This window comes from Ictalurus punctatus, chromosome 2 (genome assembly GCF_001660625.3).
Source record: "Ictalurus punctatus breed USDA103 chromosome 2, Coco_2.0, whole genome shotgun sequence".
Taxonomy (NCBI): domain Eukaryota; kingdom Metazoa; phylum Chordata; class Actinopteri; order Siluriformes; family Ictaluridae; genus Ictalurus; species Ictalurus punctatus.
The window spans coordinates 16,671,719-16,685,865 of NC_030417.2; the positions used below are offsets into that span (position 1 = coordinate 16,671,719).

A 14,147-nucleotide genomic window follows, 5' to 3' on the forward strand; every position below is an offset into this window, starting at 1 on the left:
GTAGAGAGAGGAGAAACTTCCAGAAGAACAACCATATCTTTAGAACTCGATCAATCAAGCCTAAATAGTATAGTGGCCAGATGGAAGCCACTCCTCAGTAAAAGGCTCATGACAGCTTTCCTGGAGTTTGCCAAAAGGCACCTGAAGGACTTTCAGACCAAAGACTGAACAAAGATTGAACTCTTTGTCCTGAATGGCAAGCGTCACGTCTGGAGGAAACCAGGCACCACTGATCACCTGGCCAATACCATCCCTACAGTGAAGCATGGTGGTGGCAGCATCATGCTGTGGGGATGTTTTTCAGTGGCAGGAACTGGGAGACTAGTCAGGATCAAGGGAAAGATGAATGCAGCAATGTACAGAGACACCCTTGATGAAAACCTGCTCCAGAGCACTCTGGACCTCAGACTGGGGCAAAGGTTCATTTTCCAGCAGGACAACGACCCTAAGCACACAGCCAAGATAACAAAGGAGTGGCTACAGGACAACTCTCTGAATGTCCTTGAGTGGCCCAGCCAGAGCACAGACTTGAACCTGATTGAACATCTCTGGAGAGATCTGAAAATGGCTGTGCACCAACGCTCCCCATCCAAGCTGATGGAGCTTGAGAGGTCCTGCAAAGAAGATTGGGAGAACCTGCCCAAAAATAGGTGTGCCAAGCTTGTAGCATCATTCTCAAAAAGACTTGAAGCTGTTATTTGTGCCAAAGGTGCTTCAACATAGTATTGAGCAAAGGCTGTGAATACTTAGGTACATGTGCTTTTTTTTGTTTTTTATTTTAATAGATTTGTAAAGATTTCAAACAAACTTCTTTCACGTTGACATTATGGGGTATTGTTTGTAGAATTTTGAGGAAAATAATTAATTTAATCCATTTTGGAATAAGGCTGTAACATAACAAAATGTGGAAAAAGAATACTTTCTGGATGCACTGTATATTGTGGGAGTAAAAATACAGGAGAGGAATTAACACACACACACACACACACACACACACACACACACACATACACACACACACACACACACACACACACACACACACCTGACTATCTTTTTCTCTTACATCCACTCACTCCTACAATGTGTCTCTCTCTCTCTCTCTCTCTCTCTCTCTCTCTCTCTCTCTCTCTCTCTCTCTCTCTCTCTCTCTCTCTCTCTCTCTCTCTCTCTCTCACTCACACACACACACACACACACACACACACACACACACACACACACACACACAGTGTGAATGCTAACTGATCCCTAACCCTGATTCCCTTTATTATTGATATACAAATAACAGAATTGGTAAAGAGCTTTCTGTCATGAAAAAGATTTGTTCCATTAAAAAGACACATGTTTTTCATAAGATGAATCTCATCCTCATGTTTTAAATACATTTAAATACTAAAATGTATTTAAAATGTGTTAATATGAGACATTGAACACTGAGACTATATATTATTGTCAAATTCCCAAAGAAGACCAAAGTCTGTGCTTATTGAGTACATACACTACATACACCAAGATTGAAAATGAAAATGAATCACTGAATGAAGCTTTAACTTTTACTTTTCCAGTATGGAACAAATCAGGATGGAGCAGTTTCTCTGTAATAAGCTGCATTTTTTAAATCAACTTTATGGTGGTAACTGTGACTCTGCTTCATCCCACCACACTGTCATTGCTTAATTCCCTGTAACAGTACCCATGCTGTGTTTTATTCCTTACTTAATGTAATGCGCTCCTTCTAACATTGTAATGGATCAACAACACCACACCACCCTGAGGCTGAGTAAACCCAACAAGAAAACAATATTCAGTTAATGTGTATAGATACGGACATACAGTGTCTTAGGGGTTAACAACCTCCCGGGTCCTGGGTTCGATTTATGCCGCTGCCCTGTATCTGGAGCTTGCATGTTCTCCCCGTGCTGCAGGGGCTTCCAACAGGTACTCTGGTTTCCACCAAAGACAGGCATGGTAGGTTGATTGGCATGTCTAAAGTGTCCATAGTGTATGAACGGGTGTGCGAATGTTTATGTGATTGTGCCCTGCAATTGACTGGCACCCCGTCCAGGGTGTACCTGCCTTGTGCCCAACGCTCCCCAGGATAGGCTCCAGGTTCCCTGCACCTGTAGGATAAGCAATATAGAAAATGGATGGGTGGATGGATGTGTATAGACACATTTATGCATTAAGAGAAAATGAAAATAAATAGTCACATACGTTAATAATGTATATTGATTCAGATATGTAGGATTGCATAAAATTTACACTAAGATAAGGAGTGTCTCTATGCAAATGTCCTTACCTGTTGTATATTTAAGCAATGAAGACCGAGAGCTTGTACTTATTCTGCTTAAACACACACCATGATCGCTACATCCCTACTGCTGCTGCTGCTGCTAGCAGTCGTACACTGTAAGTGTTTTTACATTTGACATAAATATCGCTTTTGGGCACATTTTTTCTTTTATGGCATTAAAATGATCCTTTCTTTAACAGGTGTTCACTGTGTTGAGCTGATCCAGCCCGGATCCACAGTATTAACCCCTGGTCAGTCAATGACTCTGACCTGCAAAGTGTCTGGATATTCATTAACTGATAGCAGCTACTGTACAGACTGGATACGACAACCTGCAGGAAAAGCTCTGGAATGGATCGGACGTATATGTGGTAGCGGTAGCACATTATACAGTGAGAAACTGAAAAGCAGCTTTCAGGTTTCCAGAGACACGTCTAGCAGCACAGTAACATTAACAGGACAGAACATGCAGACTGAAGACACAGCTGTGTATCACTGTGCTCGTTACCCACAGTGAGACAGATCAACAATAAACCTGTACAAACACACCTTATACAAATGCCTATTAGTCCACAAGTGCAACACTTATCTATCTAAATCTAACTAAAAAACATATATTCACACAGATGAAAACAAAGAGTTTAAAGTTATTTTCTTAGACGTTTATAATGTAGAATTTAAACCATATATCTAATATAATAATGCTACATTTTTAATAATGCTGCACATTATACAAACTATTATAATCACATCACTTAGAAGAACTTGTTATACTATAGTATCTTTACCTAACAATAACCACATCGACAAACTAGAATTTTTGTGATCATGTGTGAAAAAGTATGAGAGCGTTTTGTCATGACTTTTAAGAGATGTGGAGTTTTTATATCATAATCTCAATATCCTCAAGCACAGATAATTATTATCATGAAAATGTATTCTTTAATCGTTGTGCTTATTACACTGACTCTATAATGTTTTAATGAAAATGATAGAATTTGATTAAGAGGCTTCTGTTCCATTAAAAATCCACATATCCTTCATGAGATGAATCTCTTCCATATGATTTAAACACGTTTTGAATACCTTCTTCTCCCATCATGACCAGATATGCAAATTCAAGCGTCAGGGTTGGATATCACTCTATTTATGAGATGTGATGGTCTCTGTTAAACTTTGGAGAACAGAGAAGACCCCAGTACACACAACACACACCATGTTCTCTACATCTCTACTGCTTCTGCTGGCAACTGCTTCCTGTGAGTGCTTTATCAAATTCATTCATGTACTACAATAACAATAAATGTGCAGCATATATTGTGTGGGATATCACCATGTGTTTTCTTCCATAGATGTGCATGGTGAAGAACTGACTCAGCCTGCTTCCATGACAGTCCAGCCAGGCCAGAGTCTCTCCATCAACTGCAAGGTTTCATATTCAGTTACCAGCTATCGTACAGACTGGATCCGACAACCTGCAGGAAAAGCTCTGGAGTGGATTGGATACATCAGTAGTGGTGGTAGTACATATTACAGTGACAAACTGAAAAATAAGTTCAGCATCTCCAGAGACACTGCTACTAACACAATAACAATTCAAGGACAGAATCTGCAAACTGAAGACACAGTTGTGTATTACTGCGCAAGATACACAGTGACACAGAATAGTGGATTCTCCTTACAAAAACTTTGAGACATGTTAGAGATCCTCTCAATGCAACTAATAAACCATCTCAATCACACTATTACATTTTATCCAGAGGAATGAATTTCACAATTAAACACACAAATAGTCATTAAAAATATATACATACATTGCTCAAAGACTGATTTTGAACCATTATTAATCTCTCATTGTATAAAATATTTAAGAAATATTTGGAATAAATGTTTGATTGAGAGTCCATGACAGTCCAGCCAGGCCAGAGTCTCTCCATCAACTGCAAGGATTCACATTTAGTTACCAGCTATTACACAGCTTGGATCCAACAACCTTCAGGTAAAGCTTTAGAGTGGATCAACACCATTGATTATGATGGGGATTTTTATAATAAAGATTCACCTGAAGACAAGTTTGTCATCTTTCGAGACACTTCCAGTAACACAGTGATCTTACGGAGACAGAAAATGCAGACTGAAGTCACAGCTGTGTATTACTGCGCTCGGGATCCACACTTCACAAAAACATGATCACAATTCAGTTCCGTATTGAAATAATAACTACATTTAACTGAGCGAATAATCCCCACATTATAAACATTTCAGCAAGACACCAAGATCATTATTTATTAATACAAAGTTTTTCTCAGATCATGCTTAATAAAATATATTATCTATTTTTTTTTTTAGCTATCTGAAATTAAATGCCTTTGAATGTCCAGCTAACATATCACTTGCGTTAATAAAATATATATATTTGTTGACTCAATACACTACACAGAGGACTGCACTGACTATCACCACGACCTCTTTCACTACCTGTTTGATAGCTATGTTTAACAGTGTCACGTTTTGTGACGTAACGGAGATATGACGAATGCAATCGCAGTTTGAGCAGGTTTTATTGAGAGACACGGGCAGGTTAATCCAAATCGTGATCCAAAAACGTAATCCAAAACATGCAAGAGGTCAGGCGATCGGCAAACAGGCATAAACTGGGCAAGGCTGGAAACTATGTCGTGGTCACGGAAAACAGGTCGAGATACAAAACATGAAACATAAGCTATGACTATGAACTGGGAGCAGAGAAACCAGCGTGAACTAAACAGAAGAATCTAAACATGACTAAGTGTAGTAAGGAATCAGTAGTAAGAAATCAATACTAAGGTTCTAATCTATCTAAACTACTCTTATATTCCGCGTTGTGTGCTAGGAGGCGTGCGGTATATATGCGGACATGATCAGAGTCGTAAATGCTCACATCTGAGAGCGATTCAGACACACGTGAAATCCCAGCCAATGACAGAGCAGGGAGGAGACATGACAAAAACATAAACAAACACACGTGTTCAAATGTCACGAATGTCAACAACGAAAAGCAGGCGCTCGCGCACCTTGCACGGCAGTGTGCATTCACATGCTCTTCAGCACGCTGCTTAAAGGGGAAGTCGTGACAAACAGGAACTCTGCTTTGATTCATTTTTGATTATTGTCCTCCCGAAGTGTTTTATTCCTTACTGAATCTGTCACTGAGCTCCTCTTCTTCTGTGGTATTTTAGATAAAGCTCCAAGTATTATCTATTCATAAACATTTCAATGAATTTATAATGTATAAAAACATATTTTGGGGGTTTTCACTCAAAAAACATTTAGTAAAACAGGTTCTTGGTTTCCTAAAGTCTTCATTAGATGAGTAATGGTTCTTGTAAAAATGGTTCTACTTGGAACCCTTTCTGATAGTGAAACATTCTGTTGTAGGGTTCTACATAGAACCTTATAATCATCCACTCATCTACACACTGACCAGCATGTGGTTGTGGATTTAATACATCCATAGGGGGTCATGAATATAAGCTAATTTATAATCCACCTTATATTGAGGGCAAACAGCAAAATGGTGCCACATTTTTATCACCAGCTAGCCAAAATCACTTTACGCGCTATTAAAAGCCCAGCGTCATTTTTATGTGCTTAAAAGGGAACCGCCAAAATGGAACCAAAAGGCGCTCAAATTATCACCAGTTGAGACATTAAGGTAGAACTAAACACAAAAAATAAAGGGTACGTTATATCTTACACACTTTAGGACAATTAGGTAAAAATAACTAAACTGGCAATCTAACATTTGTTCCCTAACTAACTAGCTATTAGCAAACTGTAGTGGATGCTTTACCAGGAATTGGCATCAGTCATTTTAGCAATTTCACACTTTATATGTAAATTAAAAAGCATTTTGGCTTACAAATACTGACTTACCTTTAAATCTAAAACCGTATGACGTCTTCTTGCTCTGCCATTGCAGATTGCTGTGCTGAATTCATACATGTGCTGACGTCACATGTTACAGTCTCGCGTGATCTCGTGAGATTACACCACCAGGTCCTGAAGTCAGTCAATTTAATAAGAAGCACTGTATGTCATACAGTGAAATCTATTTTATTTTACATTTAAGTGATTTATTCAATTTCTGTATTATTTCTTACTTGAATACTGATAGTCCTAACTGAGAAAATGTATCATTATCGTGAAATAAGATTGTAGATCACCCACCCCTAAACATTAGCATTTGGTGATTCCAGTCTTGAATTTCATGTAAAATGTGAAATGTACTTCTTAATGTAGTAAATATTATAAAATTAGGAATTAAAATGAAAAAAAGGTACAAGAACAGAGCTGTGTTCAGAAATGAGTTTGTTGTCATTCACAGACAGATTAAAAGCAGTGATAAAGCATGAAACGTCCTAGGACATGCTGCTAAATGTGACTCTACTCTGTATTCTCTCTCTCTCTCTCTCAGCCTATATAACTGTGGGGGAGACTCATCAAATTACTGAAATGTCAGTAATTCGGAGGACACAATATAGTGTGCTACAATAACAAAACAGGTTAATTTGTATTTTCATACACTTGTAATAAAAGTTCTACATATCTTTTTTTTTTCTTTGAAACCATTTTTGAGAGGAAACTAGTTGAGGTACTGATGACGAATAAAATATATTAAATGGCAATGGCAAGATGTAATAGTGGTATTTTCTGTTACATGTTACAAGGTTATTTTGCCATTGGTTTGTGAAGGTTAAAATATTAATTTAACACTCAACAGTGTTGAGATTACAATTGCAATTTCACATCTTTTTTCACTTTAATTACTTTCTGGACTCGGCCAGACGTGACTTGAGTCCAACTCAACCCCTTTTGGACTCGGACTTGGATTCGATTGTTTAAGGACTCAACAAAGGTGGACTTGGACCCAACACTACTTATAATCACCCACTCATCTATTCACTGAGCAGCCTGTGGTTGTGGATTTATACATCCATAGTGGTCATGGACACTCCATATTCAAATAGCGTCGGGTATAAACAGCATGTTCTTGACTGTTCTAGTTTCCAGTGAGCTTTGTGATAGATAACATTCCCATACACTTCAAATCTGGGTGAAGCAGAACTCAGAAGGATGATTTTAGGACATTGTATTTTATTTGTATTCATTTCACGTACGTTTCAGATTTTTTCATGTGAGAATTATTAGGAAAATGAGCCAGTCTGTCCCGATAAGCATTATAACATAACATTACCTAGTTATACTCTTCTCTTCCAGATTCTTGTGGAGAGTTACTGACCTCCTCTGCTTCTGTAGAGAAGAGACCTGGAGAGTCAGTCACTCTGTGCTGGATTATCTCCGGATTCTCAATGGGCAGCTACTACATGTGATGGATCTGTCAGAAACCAGAAAGAGGACTGGAGTGGATCGGGCGCATTGAATATGGCACTGGCACTATATTCGCTCAGTCTCTGCAGAGCCAGTTCTCCATCACTAGACACCAATAAAAATATGCTGTACCTAGAAGTGAAGGGTCTGAAAGCTGAAGACACAGCTGTTTATTACTGAGCATGAATTGTGGCTCTGACCGTTCCTCAACAACACACTAATAGGCATCCCAGTCCCATTACACACCTCTAGTCTCAACCAGATTTCCTGCAAGATTCCTAAAAATCGATCCTCCTGTTTGCATCTGTTCAGATCACATTATCTGTTCATTCCTATTAACATATTCATACTGTATCCCTACTCCTCACACAAAAAGTCACCATATCAACAATGCTACATGTGTTTTTTGTTTGTTTGTTTTAATCCATTTATCCACATAAATATAAAGAGTCCATTATATTAGTCCCTGTGTAAATTGTATAGAAACTAAAACACATTAGAGCAAGCATCTCTCTGTAAACCGTGCAGCTGGAACTACTGTCAGAGCCGCTGTTATAGAAATGTAATTGACACCTTCTGACCGCAGCACCTACTACTTGAGGGAGAAAGTTTTATATTGGATGATTGTTCAGCTTTTTAGGATTTTCGCAAAATAAAAATGTTATTGTGTAATCAGTTGATCACAGAGATACGTTAGTGTTTTGTTTATTTCAGGTTAATTTTAAGATGAATTCACTGAGATGTCAAAAGGTTAGGATGTCAACTAATAAATTTGTAAACCTGAGTCTTCAAGTTCATGTAGCAGTTGATGACACATTTTATGCAAATCCGCCACTCATGTATTTTAAATTAAGGAGGTCTGTGTGTGAGTGTGTGAGTATGTGCATGTGGTGAGGAAGGAGGAGAGCAGCTGAGCAGATTATTTCACTTCAGTTTTATAGTAAACAAAGATGCTCTCATCAGTGCTGCTGCTGCTAACAGCTACATTCTGTAAGTCTCCATGTTGTCTGAATGAGTTTAGATTTAATACCTGGTTGTGAAAATGATTTGAAGACATTTGATGATGTTCTATTGTTATTATTCACAGGTGGTGTTGGCGGTGTGGGGCTCACTCAGTCAGCCTCTGTGCTCGTGAAACCTGCTGAGTTGAGCTATTGTATTCACTGGATCCGACAACCTGCGGGGAAACCACTGGAATGGCTCAGATATTTGCAATGAGAGAAACAAAGTGTAAATGTTTTTGCACCTATAGAGGGCAGTAGCTCACTTCTACTGAGGTAAAACTCATGAAACATTTAAAGGAAACATTTTATGGAATGAGAAAAGACACAAGTATTATCTCTCAGAACTAGGAGCAGAGGCATCCTCTAAATAACAACAGCAACAACACACACAACAGATCAATTCAGACAGCTTATGTAAATATAAATAAGAGGACAGAGGACACTGTAGTTTATTACTGTGCCCGAAGAACCACAGTGACTGGAGCTGAGGAAGCAGCTGTACTGAAACCACACACATATTTACCACACAGCATTTTACTGAACAAGTCATTACTGTTGTCATTTATGTAAATGATGAATATCATCCCCTCTTACTGTGGTTAATAAACTGCTCAATTACAATTCGTTATATTACAAACCAGAGACAAATGAATGTGTATTATACTCTGTAATGTTTTCTTGAAGGAGGTGCTGTGTTACTGCTGCATTCAGACTCTCTAAAGGCCAAGTGATATCATTTACGATCACACATAATGTCTGTATCTGTTTATTGTGCGTTTGACTTTAACAGCTTTAATGAGTTTTATATTCCAGTTCTCTAAATTACTCTGATAAATTGCATATAAATCTCCCCATCTGCAGATATGACAGTGCACAGAAGTTGTCACTTTTGTTACTTGGAAAGAATTTTTACTCAATGCAGTCCTGCATTTTTAAAACACCCTGGATGTGACGCTACATTCACACCCATTGACACCCAGGGGCAATTTAAATTAGCTAATTCACCTACCAGCATATGTTTGAACCTGGAAGATACAGAGAGAACATGAAAAAAACTCCACACAGACAATAACCTGAGCTCAGGATCGAATTGGGGACCTTGGTGATATTTGTCATCGATGCTACCCACTGCCGAACAACTATCCAAATCAAACTGTTTCATTTCATTTGGTTCTATAATATAGTTCTATATTATGGTTCTATATAGTTCTATAACCATAATATAGTTCTATATTATGGTTCTGTAGTTATCCTGAATAACCAAATAATCACAACAACTCTGCAAACTCTGCAACAAAATAAAGAAAAATGCCTAATTTGACAGATGCATTTGTTTCACATAAGTATTTAGTTCTGTTTTGGTTTAACAAAAGTTATTAAACAAAGCCAAGTATAATATAAAACAAGAAAGCTTTACACATCCACATACACACGTTTAGCCTCTAGAGGGGAAGTTATACATGCTTAAAAAGATAATAATAAAATACAAAAAACACAAAATATGGAGATTGTGACTGTTTGAAACAACTAGACATTGAAAAATCATGTTACATCTACAACACATTTTTAATACCAAAAATATACCGCAAACTTAAATTTCATTCCAAGAGTGAACAAAAGAACATTCATAATCTCAAGCCTTGCACAGAAAAATATTTTATGTAACTATATTTTTGCCTCACTAATATCAAATTACCTACATTTTCCCTCCCATATACAACTCATATTGCTGTAATTGATGATGTTTTATTTGAATATCAGAATATTTTTTATAGTAACTCCTCTAGGGGCTGGACATGAAAACGAGACTTTCCCTTTATAAGCACAGACTCCAGCTGCATTATTTCCACTTAGTTTAGACTTTTTTCGGGAACAGCCATGCAACCACAAATCATTAAATGTTTTATTTTGATATTATTGACCATAACCCGTGAGTAACAGCTTATTTGTGCATGTATCACTAATATAAATTGTGTAATTCTGTAAGACTATAAAATGATTAAATGTATTTGGCAGGTTGCGGATGTCAGACACTAACCGAGTCTGAGCCGGTGGTCATTAAATCTGGATGATCTCATCAACTCACCTGTACCTACTCTGGGATTAGTTATGGCAGTGCAGACATATCCTGGATTAGACAGGCTCAAGAAAAAGGCCTTGAGTGGATCTCATTCATTTCTACTCCGAGTGGTAGTACTAAACAATACTCTCAGTCTGTTCAGGGAAGATTCACCATCTCCAGAGACAACAGCAAGAAGCAGGTGTATCTGCACATGACCAGCCTGAAGACTGAAGACACAGCTGTGTATTACTGTGCTTGGACAACTCACTGACACAAACAGCTGCAATGCTGTATAATAATTTCACATTCACTTACAACTTCATTTATTTTAAGTGAAGCTCAAATATCCACACCAGAGTCACACATTCTGTCTAATTCACACAGTTCAGAGTTAAATAAATCCACAGAGCTTCATACTGTGTGTATAAAATGTTCAACAGCTATTTCAAACTGATGTTTTTACTGTCATTCAGATGAAAATGAGGGTGTGTGCTGTTCAGATGGATTCTGGGATTAGTAAATTTACCAGTTACGTTTGGTACAGCCCAGACTGTAGATTCATGCAACCCATCAGTGATAGTGATGTCAGGTGATTGCACAGAGTGACACGCCCCTAAACCTGATCTCTGTACCACTCTTCAGTAGTGACTGAGAAGGTGGATGTGAAACTGACCTCATCAACATGAAATCAGCAATTCCTCTCTGTACCAGTCAAAGCCTCTAAAGTGCAGACTATACCAGAATGAAAATGATTTGACTGCATGGGCATTTTCTGTTGCACAGTTTGATTATAATGTTAAATGTAGAAGGGCCCAACTGTGGCAGCTTGGCAGTGCTGGGGCTTGAACACCTGACCTTCTGATCAGTAACCAAGAGCATTAAGCCACCACTGCCACTCGAGTTAATACTACTATTCTTGTAAAAATACTGAGTAATAGAAGCTCCAGATACTCTACAGGTGATGGTTAAAGTTGCTCCTGGCTTTATAACCACTGAGTCTGGCTGGAGGAGCTCAGTAGCACAGAACACATCTGTGAAAAGAGAAAAAGAAAAGGTTGACATGTGGAACTGAAAGGATCAGATGAAGCAATAAAGCTTAAATCCAAACACTCACAGGGGGTGAGAACCTGCAGCAGCAGTGGAGCTGAAGCAAACATGTTTGTGTTGAAGGAGGACTAATGAGAACCGCTTTGTGACAGAGGGCTCTGACAGGATTGCGACAGCACATATAATCCACTATCCACCTGCTTTTCTGTTTTCCCTACCCTTCCCTACAATTCCCTACCCTTCATTTTCATACATAATGCGCACACACCCACTACATTATTGCATCCTTCCCCCATATCCCACAATAAAAACACGCAGACACTAGGTACCAGTAAATGTTTATTGTACTTAGCTGCACGTCGTGTTGTGTTTGTAGCTGTCTGTGTATGTTGCGTCTTAATCCAGAATACCGAAAGCAAATAGCAAGCCCTGGAAGTCATCCAGAAAGCCAGATATAACTGAATTCCCACGTTGCGCCTCTGCGAACTGAACCGCCTTAACTGTTTGTTTGGGGGGGCTGTGGAATACAAAACCCAAATTAACTCCTATATAAAAGTGAAGGGAAATATATATATATATATATATATATATATATATATATATATATATATATATATATATATATATATATATATATATATATATATATATATATATATAACGAATATTGATACATTTGTATATATGAAGATTACGTTATTATAGATATTGTGATTTATGGAAACTTGTTGTTGTAATACTTACCTCTGGAAGAACATGGAGGGGTCCATGTGGGTGGAGCTTCTAGATTTAAAGCCAGGCCTGCTGATTTGTGTAAAGTGGATTGTGGTTTGGATTTTGTAGTTGCTGTGTTAGTATATGGTGTATTTACCTTTCTGTGGATGGCGTTACCATCCAAGTGCTGTAGTGTATATGTTTTTGTATAGTTTTCCCCCCATTTTGTCTATTTTTTGGGTGGGCCTTCACGTAGCTGTACATATTTTGGTGCACATTTGGTGGACTGTAAATATGAGCATGGTCATTAAAATACCTTTGCACAGAAGTGCTGTTGCAGCCTTGCCATCAATTTTCTTGTGCAGGACAATTTTTCCATCACGCCTCATCACACGCTTCCTCTCTAGATAAGCACGGTGCTAATGTTACAAGAGGAGATGGAGATTTGCATAAATATTACAGAGAAGCAGTGTTGAGACTAGCTCTACAGCTGTTAATCACAGTCACATCCTATTTTGTCTCTATTTAACATCAAATTAATTACCATATTAAATTTATTTGTTAGTTACTAATAATATTAATCTTTTGTGTTAAACAATTTATATTCATAGAAACTAATTTCTTATTATGATTGTAGTGGAAATTAGACTGAATCTTCGGCATAATACTTTGCATAAAAACCATCCTTATAGGCTGTATAGGCTACAGTAGAGAATTTCATGAAGACAGATTATTCTCATATGTATTGCTGGAAATCTTGGCCACTTCAACCTGCACTGGCCCTGCTAGCGCACAAACTTAAACTATGTACTTTATTAAGCAATCTAACCTGTATTTTTAGAGAAATAACATAGCAGAACTCATGTAGACTGGATTCAGAAGAAGGAGGTTTATTTAACAGTCAGTAAGACAGCATATAAACCTGAGCTGGGCCCAGGGGGTATACACCACACGAAAAATGTAACATGCACCAAAGTACAATCATTTTCAATGTTTCTTATATACATTCTAGGCATACGTGTTCCTTTGGGTGTGTCCTTTATCCTAATTTGGCACTCCTGTTCCAATTACATAGTTCCCTTCTTTTTCAAGTTTATTAGTTACTGCAGCTGTCCTGTATCTTCCCTCTAACTCATGCAGACGTCATCGATGGCGTTGTCATAGCACTAAATCTCCTGTATGTTTTCTCCTTTTGCTGAGTCATGAGTGTGTGAGGTCCTTCCTTATCTATTCCTATGCGATGGCCTCCCTCTCTTTTCTGCTGTGTTCTGGGTGGTGCTTTATATATGTTTCATTTGTTTAATGTCTTTTAATGTTATCCTTGCATCCAAATGTACTATCCAAAACCATCAACCCTGGTTCTTCTAGGCAGAACCCTGGACAGTGAATAGAAAAACTATGTTATCCCAAGATCCTATGTAGAACCCAGCGTTGTTAAAAACTAATTATTTTCATTTGTTTTTATTAAGTGAATCTTCTCCTGTTGAAAACACATTTCTATGTGTGTGTATGAGTGTGTGGGCATGTCTATTTTGCATATGCATGGACCTTTCCTATCCACACATGCAGACTTGCTCCACTCGGGTCTCCGTGACACTAAATTTCATCAGTTATTTTAACATGTAAGAGGAGGATTTAACTCCTATATTTGTAT

At 38.0% G+C, this 14,147-nt stretch overlaps 1 protein-coding gene across 1 annotated transcript; it reads left to right on the forward strand.

The window, feature by feature from the left end:
- Positions 1–2,363: 2,363 nt before the first annotated feature.
- On the forward strand, positions 2,364–3,989 carry LOC108275153 (Ig heavy chain Mem5-like). Its single transcript, XM_053685981.1, has 4 exons — positions 2,364–2,412; positions 2,497–2,809; positions 3,479–3,555; positions 3,649–3,989. The coding sequence occupies exons 1-4, from the start codon at positions 2,364–2,366 to the stop codon at positions 3,987–3,989; spliced, it is 780 nt and encodes a 259-aa protein (XP_053541956.1).
- Positions 3,990–14,147: the final 10,158 nt, after the last annotated feature.